Here is a 10,529-nt window from a genome sequence, read left to right on the forward strand (position 1 = left end):
AAACCCGTAGAAAAATTACAGAGATCGTGAGTCGGAAAAAAAAAATCCCTTCAGGTAGATGACCCTGCTCAATCTGCAGAAAAGGCTTAGGTAGAGACTCCATAAGATGTACCCAGTGTAAGCTGTGGACACATAAGAGGTGCAGCAGTATCAAAGGAAGGTTAACTGGGAAGATAGTTTTTGTGTGTGGTAGATGCACAGGTGCAATAAACACCAAAAATATACAGAAAACAGATTCCATCATATACCAGGGGGAAAAAAAAAACTAGAAGTAGTTGATAGCTTCCGTTACCTAGATGACCAAGTCAGTAGCGGCGGCAGCTGCTCTGAGAGCATAGCTGGTTGAATAACAGTAACCTGGGCAAAGTTCAGAGAGATCCTACTTCTGTTGGTAACAAAGGGCCTCTTAGTCAGAGTGAAAGGTAGACTGTATGATGGCTGTGTGTGAACAGCATGCTACACAACAGTGAAACATAGGCTGTGACTGCTGAGGACATACATAGGCTTGAAAGAAATGAAGCTAGTAATGCTCTGCTGGATGTGTAATGACAGAGTGTAAGTATCCTGAGAGAAAAGTTGGACATAAGAAGCATCAGATGTGGTGTGCAAGAGAAACGACTGTGCTGGTATGGTCATGTGTTGCATATGGATGAGGATAGCTGTTTGAAGAAGTGTCACACCCTAACAGTGGAGGGTAACTATGGAAGAGGTAGACCCAGGAAGAAATGGGATGAGGTGGTGAAGTACAACCTTCAAGCGTTGGGCCTCACAGAGGCAATGACAAGTGACCGAGATCTTTGGAGGTATAAAGCAGCATTCAAGTGTGACCAATGGCAGTGCTGCCTGACTGGCATGTAGAATGCACCATTCTGGTGTGGCCAATGCCAGTGGCATTTCAAAAGCACAATTCTGGCGTGGCCGATTCTTGTGCTGCTTGATTGGCATACGTGCCCGTGGCACATAAAAGCACCTACTACACTCTTGTAGTGGTTGAGGTTAGGAAGGACATCCAGCTGTAGAAACCTTGCCAGATCAGATTGGAGCCTGGTGCAGCATCTCGGCTAGCCAGTTCTCAGTCAAACTGTTCAACCCATGCCAGCATGGAAAGTGGGCGTTAAACAGTGATATTGATGATGATATATATATATATTTATTTGTGTGTCTGTGTTTGTCCCTGCCACCATTGCTTACAAATCAATGCTGGTGTGTTATCTGGTGGTCTCTAAGGAAGTTAGGAGTAGAGGAGTGACTTGTTAGAGCTGTACAAGTCATGAACAGTAATGTGAGAGTCAGCCACAAATATAGTGATGAATTTAGCGTACAAGTAGAGGTTCACCAAGGGTCAGTTTTCAGCCCACTCTTATTCATTATAATTCTCCTGGCCATAACAGAGGAATTCAAAACTGGATGCCCACAGGAACTACTTATTGCTGAATCTGTAGCTGAATTAGAGAAACAAATTCCAGATATGGAAACAAAACCTGAATCAAAAGGCCTTAAATTAACCTAACAAAGACCAAATTTGTTAGCAAGAAAGAAGATAAAACACTTCTCATCAGGTAAATGACCCTACTCAATATGTAGGAAAGGGTTTGGAAGTAATTCTATTTGCTGCACCCAGTATAAGCTATGGGCACATAAGAGGTGTAGTGGATTAACAGATAAAGTTGTCTTTGTATATGGCAGATGTGCAGGAACAATAAAGCACTAAAAGCACATGGGACTTAGATTCTCTCAAATGCCCAGGAGGCTCTCTTGAGATTGTAAATCGTTTCTGTTACCTAGGTGACCAAATTAGCAAAGGTAGAAAATACTCTGGAAGTATTGTTTCTAGAGTAAGAATAGGATAGAGGAAGTTCAGAGAGCTATTTCCTCTGTTGACAGCAAAAGGACTATCTCTTGAGAAGACCTGCCTGCATCAGTGAAACTGAGTTCTAGAAGTGCTGTTTGTTCCACCCACATGTAACAAGAAAACCTTTCACACACCCTACCCCAACAAACCAAACTACATCTCTTCTTTTTCTCATGTCTCCTCTTTCATGCACTATGCTTATATCTCACTCCCCAGCCCTGTTCACTGTATCGTTGCTATCCAGTAGCCCCCACCCCACCCCCATATACCCAGGTTTTCACCACTCACTACATTCCCCTCGCACACTCTCTACTCATGCTTCTTTGACAATGCCACTTATATTATGACTTCCATACATCAAGGGTATGCCCTGACACTTGTCACCATCTCTCTCTCTCTCCTTTTACTCGGCCATCCCATTTATATCCTAATCCCTGTCCCTTGTGAGTATGCCCAGCATTTTGCCACCATCTCTCTCCTGCAGTCTCCTACTCTCTCTCTCTTTCTTCTGCCCTTTCTTCAAGTTGGGTAACCATGTACCTCCTTTACAGCAACACACCTGTTTCTGTCTATTTCTCTCTCTCTTGGGCCAGGAAACCATGTACCTCCTTTATAGTAAGACACCTGTTTCTGTCTACATTTATTTAGTATATTAAAGAAATGTAGACAAGTACATACTAAATCAAAGACGGAGTAGATAAGAATAAAAGAAAAAATATCATATGCGTCTATACACACTTAGAGTTACTTACATACTCACACTTGTGTTTCTGGTACACACACCACACTTTCTCATTTGCGCTGTTAAGTAGATGTTATTTAACTCTTTGATAAACCTGCAGGCACAGCCGGTTGTATCCTAGAGGTTGTGAATGCTAATAGGAATTAAAATGGTTTACATGTTAGACAGACATGTAAGGAATTTCCTATTACAAATTCTTCAGACAGAGACTTTGAATAATACAAGTGTTTTATTTGGATTAAACATTTATATTTAAATAATAATCAGGAGCAGTACAGAGACAATCCCAATGAAGGAAGAAAAGTGAGACTTCTTCTCTTACATACACACACACACGTGTATGTATATATATATGTGTGTGTGTGTGTGTGTATGTTCGTTCATTTCGTTTCGTTTAACGTCCGCTTTCCATGCTAGCATGGGTTGGACGATTTGACTGAGGACTGGTGAAACCGGATGGCAACACCAGGCTCCAATCTAAATGTGGCAGAGTTTCTACAGCTGGATGCCCTTCCTAACGCCAACCACTCAGAGAGTGTAGTAGGTGCTTTTACGTGTCACCTGCACGAAGGCCAGTCAGGCGATACTGGCAACGGCCACGCTCGAAATGGTGTCTTTTATGTGCCACCCACACAATGATTAACACTCATGATGAGCATGCATACAAAATCACACATTTACTGACCCAGATGAACACAAGCAAGTTTAAGGACATATTTTTATAACTATATGTATATAAAATCATACTCATATATATGTACATACTCACACATAAACCAGTACAAATGAACATACACACAAACATACTTCCAATGTATACTTTGGATCATCTTATCTTCCCCTTAAAGTGTCCAATTTAACACTTCTGTAAGTTTCGGCAATTAAACATCTTTTGTGTCTTCGTAAAATAACATAATTTAAGGAATGTTAAGTGTTTGCTGTGTATGGATGGGGAAACAAAAAAACAAACAAACTGGATTTTGATTTAATAACAGAATTATTGAAGATATTATCCATTCCTGTGTGTGCATAAATTTTTAATGTATTATCACTAAATTGGTCAGGTCATGTAAATTCTTGTTGGTGGTCCTTTGAAAAGTCATGCATATGGGCAGGCATGGCTGAGTGGTAAAAATCTTGCTTCTCAACCACATGGTTCTGGGTTCAGTCGCACTCTGTGGTAACTAGGGTAAGTGACTTCTACAATAGCCTCAGGCCCACCAAATCCTTGTGAGTGGATTTGGTGTGTGTTTATTTCCCCACCCACCCCTCCACTGCTTGACAACCAGTGTTGGTGTGGTTACATTCCTGTAATTTAGCAGTTCAGCAAAAGAGACCAATCGGATAAGTACCAGGCTTGAAAAGAAAAAAAAGGTACCAGGGTCACTTCATTCAACTAAAAGTTCTAGGTGTTGCCCCAGCATGGCTGCAGTCTAATGACTGAAACAAGTAAAAGATAAAAGATACAAGTCATGTGTTTTCTTAATTCAAGACTTTTTCTTGTTCCAATCATCATCATCATTTAACATCCACTTTACATGCTGGCATGGGTTGATGGGAGTTGGCATGTCTGTAGACTATCCCAAGCTCTACTGGCAACTTTGGCATGGTTTCTACAGCTGGATGCCCTTCCTAATGTCAACCACTTTACAGGGCACTGGCTGCTTTTTTATGTGGCAGCAAGGTCACTAAGTAACTTGCAAGACAAGTCCCTCTTCACACTCTACTGAGTGGAGAGAAGTATTGAGGAAGGTGGATTTGTGCCAGGTCATGAGAAGTTGGGGTTTGAATAGAAACATGAGGAGATATATGACTACCTCAATTGGCGGGAGAGAGAGAAAGAGTGAGGTGAGAGAGAAGGATAAGATAGGGAAGATGTGACAGGTCATACACATACATTACAGAGCGGTGTATATTGTGAAGCAGTCCAAGGATTGGACAGAGTTGATAATCTGTATATGCACTTTATTTGAATGGTTCACAAAATTCACTGAATGATTTAATGCTGTTGGTGTTGAAATCTGATGCTTTGAATATCTCAGTGAGAAGGCTGATCTCAAAATGCTGAACTTTACAAATATGACAGAGGATCAGGATATGTGGTGCATTGCTGTACTCGAGAAGACCCATCCACCACAGCAGAATTACAAGGTGCCATGTAAAAAGCCTTGGTGTGGGTGCTGGTGCTCTTGTTGTGGTGCCACATAAAAAGCACCCAGTACACTCTGTGGAGTGGCTGGCATTAGGAAAGGCATCCAGCCATAGAAACCAAATCAAAACAGACTATCGAACTTGGTGTGGCCCCTGGCCTTGCCAGTTCCTGTCATACTGTCCAACTCATGACAGCATGGAAAATAGATGTTAAATGATGGTGATTTTGATATCTGTTCATGAGTATTGGAAACTGAATCATAACGAGCCACTTTTTAAAATAATTTTAGCATCAACCCCATTAAGTTTTGGCAATTAAATATCCTTGCTTCCCACCTCAAGCAGTTCTCTTAGGGTGGCTGTGAAACTGAACTTGTGTGTTTACTATTTGAGTTGTGGGAATCTAACAATGCTGGAGCCCCATCTTTTAGACCAGTAGTTCTCAACCTGACTCCATATGGGACTTGGGGGTCCATATAAGATTTTGTTAAAATTTAAGTGCAATAAATTGCTTATACTTCTACGATACACAAAATATTTGATTTTTTTTTTTTTTATATAATTCTTAATATATAATCATAAAAATACAATATGGTTTTCTTTATATACATTGAATGGCTATGGAGATCCAGGAGAGCAAAATAGGAATCAAAGGGGTCTATAGGCAAAAAATGATTGAGAACCATTGTTTTAGGGTATTGTCAATTTACATTGACTTCAGTATTTAAATTATTAAACTTTGAAAGACGGAAATCAGAGTGAACTTAACTCATTAAGTCCCACTGTCCTATAAATAGGACACTAAACGAGAACATTAAATAAGCTAAATCACATTGTCTCAGTGTCCAATTTATAGGACACTGAGTATTTCCATTTCTACTTGAAGTAAAGGAGTTTAAATAATTATTTTTTTCATTTTAACCTATTTTCAATCATTGGTAAAAATTTAAAAGTAATATTCAGAAATTTAAGTACTCTGGGACTTAATGGGTTAAGTAAGATTTGAACTCAGAATGTAAAGGGATGTAACCTAATATCATAATAAACAATGCATACATTTCCTCCTACATAAAACTACATTTTTTTTCACTCACTTCCTGTCTGTATATTTTAACTTGACTCATTACATCATCCTTGTTAACTTTAACAGCTACCATTGTACAGTCGGAAGACCACTTATCCATAGGCTTTATTCAGCATAGATACTTATCTTGCACAGACAATATACAAACAGCTGCATTCATTTATACAATAAAACCTATCAAAGGCTTTCAATCTTTATGAATAATTTTCTCTATTATCATGTGATGACTGCATGTAATATTAGTCAATAGAGAAAGTTCTGAAAGCAAATCTGGTTTTCTTTTTATACTAGAATAATTAATTTAGTCTTATGTTTAGGTCAATTCATTTCTGGAATAATTGCAAATTCCTTCATGTCTGTATCAAAGAATTCACTATGTAGCTTGTATTTCTGTGGACTAATGAGAAAGCCTCTGTGTGGTCACTCATGTTGCTAGAAATAGTGACCAAATCTTCCTTCAACTACACTTGTCTTAATAGAAAAGGACACTCTTGATAATACAATCTGTTCTTGAAAAGAAAATGAGTCTAGAATGCTTTTGATTGTAGATGTTTCGGCAGAACTGACTTTGGGCTTAGCAGCAACAGCAATCAGAGTCAATGTTTGTCATTTTGCCTTGAAACAATGCTACCATTTGTCAATAGCTTTGTACCCTAATCTCAGTCATTCTATAATAATAATAACGAGCACTCAGAGAGCGCAAACCTCTGCCAAGGCAACACCAATGTCTTCTCAACGATTAGCTGGAGATGGTTTTTAAAATGAGAATATTTTGTAATAATTCATATAAAGTGAATATAACAAATAATCCAGAATCCTTATCAGGTACCAGATTGATCCCAAAATTTAATCACTTCGTGCCAGTCACAAGACCAAACATTCTTGAAATTTTCATCCGAATCCACCCAGTGGTTCTTGAGATATCTTGTCCACAGACAAATAACAAACAAACAAACACGACTGAAAACAATACCTCTGCCTTCGCTAAGGTGGAGATAAAAATCCTTTCTACTATAGCCACAAGGCCTGAAATTTTTAGGGAAGGTGCATAGTCACTTTCATCAACCCAGTACTCAACTGGTACTTACTTTATCAACCCTGAAAGGATGAAAGGCAAAGTTGACCACAGTGGAATTTGAACTCAAAATGTAAAGATAGATGAAATGCCACTAAGCATCTTGTCTGGCATGCTAATGGTTCTGCCAGCTCATTGCCTTAATAATAATAATAATTATTATTCAACATTCTTTTTTTCCATGCTTGCATGGGTCAAACAATTGTCGAAGCAGATTTTCTGTGGTTGCATGCTCTACTCTGAGTAAAGAAGAAAAAATCTCTCGTCAGAAAAACGGCAGATTCAAGAAAATAGATAATGTAACACTGATAGTTGTAATGTAGTGGCTAGCTTCCCCACTCCTCTTTCATACACTGTTTCTCAATCATCCCTCGTAGATTTAGTGAACAGACAGTGTATAGTGGAACTCTATAGTTATTAAAATTCATTTAAAAATCATATCTTTGAAAAGTTAGCATGCAGTTTTGAATACATTGGAAGGTAGAATATAATTTATTCCTGAATTATTTCACATTCAAATTAATAAGCTTCTATTTATTATGCTCTTGAGTCAGACTTAATTTTTATAGTACTCTCTCATAACCCATGCTAGCATGGAAAGCGGACGTTAAACGATGATGATGATGGTGATGATATATATATATATATATATATATATATATATATATATATATATATATATATATATATATATATATATATACATATATATATATATATATAAGTGTAAAGATGACTGTATGGTTAAGAAGTTTATTTTGCAACCATGTAGTATTTGGGTTCAATCCTATTATATACCACATTGGAGAAGTGCCTGGAGACAACCAAAGAAAAAAACCTTGTAACTGAATTTGGCAGAAATGCAGAGGGACAAAAGATCAGGTGGGTTGGGTTGGTGAAGGTTGCGAGAGTCTGGAAGTGATGGAAGAGTGAGAACTGGTCAGAAGTGGGGGTTGTGGTGAATGATAAACAAGGGTTTGAGTTGTCACTGCTAAGTATGAGTGGGGGAGGTTGTGATAAGAACAAGAGGTGGATGTCAATAGAAGTGGTTCTGGGGAAAGGGAGTGAAAACTGGCTGTACAATTGTAGCTCTCATTTAATTACAGCACACATACATACATACATTGGGTCATCCCATAAATAATGTGGTTTTGTTATACTTCTTTTATTTTTCAAAATTAAGATTAAGTCCTTTTTTTTTATCTAAAATATACTCATTTTCATTTTTCTCAATGCCTTTCCATCTATCTGGTAGACTTGCAAGGCCCCGCTTCCAAATATTCCTCCAGTACTGTTCTGACCTTGTCTACAGAATTCATATTTTTTCCGTCCAAATGATTTTGAACACTCCAGAATAAATGATAATCAGATGGGGCAATGTCTGGCGAATATGGTGGGTGGGGCATCATTTCCCATTCAAACTGCTCCAACCTTTGGAATGTCATCCTTGGTGTATGTGGCTGAGCATTATCCTGATGGCAGAACTCCTTTCGTCTTGAAAGTGAAGATAGTTGTTTTTCTTCTAGTGCTCACTTAAGCCACTCAAACTGTTTGCAGTAGATCTCCTTTTTTTATCATTTGGTTTGGGTTTAAAAGTTCAAAGTGGATTAAAGCTTTCATATCCCACCAAGCAGATGACAACACCTTACATGAAGACCTTTTTTAGCCTGGGGTGCCAGTGTTTCTCCTTTCTCTACCCACTGTCTTTGGCACCTGACATTTTTATAAAGAACCCATTTCTCATCACTAGTTACTATTCAGTCCCCCAAAAAGTTCGCTTGTGAGACATGATAGCAAAGAAGAACATACTTTCACTCCCTGTGCATGATTAGACTTGGAGAGTTTGTAAGGAACCCATCGACCCAATTTGCTAACTTTTCCGATGGCATGCAGGTGCCAATGATTGGTCGAATGACCAAATCCAAGCTTCTCTGCTAGTTCCTCAATAGTTACGACGGGATTTTGATCCACCAGGGTTTGCAGGATGTCCTTGTGGAGATCTTCCAGGACGAGGCTTGCCTTCTAGGCTGTAGTTTCTGGCTCAGAATTTCTGGAACCTCCATCGACTCTGGCTTATGCATATCATCCAATTCCCATATACTGCATTAATATTCCTTGCACTTTGCGTTGTGTCGTTGCCTTTATTGAACTCATAAAGCAAAATATGCTGCTCCTTTCTCGCTTCCATTATAGCTTTGAAAAAATAACTTAAAATCGAACTGCACTCTTCAAAACTTGCACTAAGAATAACCATAAGATAAAATTACTGCCTGCTTTGATAGCAAGTTGATGCAGGTAGTTTATACTGTCTTTCTCTGACTTTTAGTTCATGCACATTATTTATGGGATGACCCAATACTTATATACTTATATTTTTGCACACACATGGTTGCATATGTTTGTATATGCCCATATTTTGACAGAACTAGTTAAATGTAAACAAGCTTCATAGTTGTGCAAATTGTGACACTTGTTTGCAATCTTCTAAGAAAATATGTCTGGATTAGGGGGAAATACTACCGTGCTTGGTAGCAGATGGAAGAACATCTGCTTTCAAAATTCTGCTTCAGTGAATCTAGCCTGAGCCAACATGGAAAAGTAGACATCAAAATGCTAATGATAACACACACACACACAAACAAATACACTATAAGTGCAACTTCTAGTTTCAAATGATCTTGTTTGGTACTGCTAGTCTTAAATGAAAAGGATGAATGCCATTTTTTAATATTCAAGGGCAGGTTTACCATTTGGCTGGTTTTCTGTTGCTTCTACTAAATGAAGGGCCGAATTTCAGCACAAGACAAGACCAGATACCTTAACTGGAAATATAATTATCCTGAAATGAAAATGATTGATAATGGTAGCATAATTATTCTTCTTTTCAGCCTTTGCCTATTTCATCTGGATTTCACAAGACAGCAGCCTCCATTTCACCATTCAAAGCTACTACAAACAGCTCACCTGTAAAGGAGACCTCTCTTCCTCCTAAATCTTCTACACCTGAGAAGAAAGACGTATCAACTAATAAGGAACACATTCCCCCAGAATTCCACCAAGCTTCTACTTCAAATGACCAAACCAACAATGTAACAAAACCAAGCTGTAATGATTCTTCAAGTAAATCAACATCGGAAATTTCCTCTGATACATCTGAAAATAAGAAAACTGATAATCTGAAAGCAGATGATCCTTTGAAAAGGTATTAGTGAAATATATATCTATAATTTTAAATGCTTTAATCTTATTCCATTATTTGTGTAAGGTAAGCATTTGATATCAGCCATGTATAAACAGTTTGGCTCTTTAGCAGTTAGCCTTTTGCTTTAATCCTAAATCCACTACTGTAAGTTTTGTTCAGTGCATGAACATAATGTAGCACCATAAGTCACAATAGTTCAGGTGAGAGACTGATTACTTGACTGACCAGATATAAAAGCCAAATATGTGTGTGTGTGTGTATATATATATATATATATATATATATCATCATCATCATCGTTTAACGTCCGCTTTCCATGCTAGCATGGGTTGGACGATTTGACTGAGGACTGGTGAAATCGGATGACTACACCAGGCTCCAATCTGATTTGGCAGAGTTTCTACAGTTGGATGCCCTTCCTAA

General features: G+C 38.2%; 1 protein-coding gene across 2 annotated transcripts in view; it reads left to right on the forward strand.

The window, feature by feature from the left end:
• LOC106871903 (DNA excision repair protein ERCC-1) overlaps positions 1–10,529 on the forward strand; it is a 39,061-nt gene that overhangs the window by 4,558 nt on the left and 23,974 nt on the right. For both annotated transcript variants that reach the window (XM_014918662.2, XM_052972369.1), the window contains exon 2: positions 9,793–10,106. In XM_014918662.2, coding sequence (XP_014774148.1) covers positions 9,793–10,106 — 314 coding nt within the window. The remainder of the gene's footprint in view (positions 1–9,792; positions 10,107–10,529) is intronic.

The sequence above is a fragment of the Octopus bimaculoides genome, chromosome 13 (assembly GCF_001194135.2).
Source record: "Octopus bimaculoides isolate UCB-OBI-ISO-001 chromosome 13, ASM119413v2, whole genome shotgun sequence".
Taxonomy (NCBI): domain Eukaryota; kingdom Metazoa; phylum Mollusca; class Cephalopoda; order Octopoda; family Octopodidae; genus Octopus; species Octopus bimaculoides.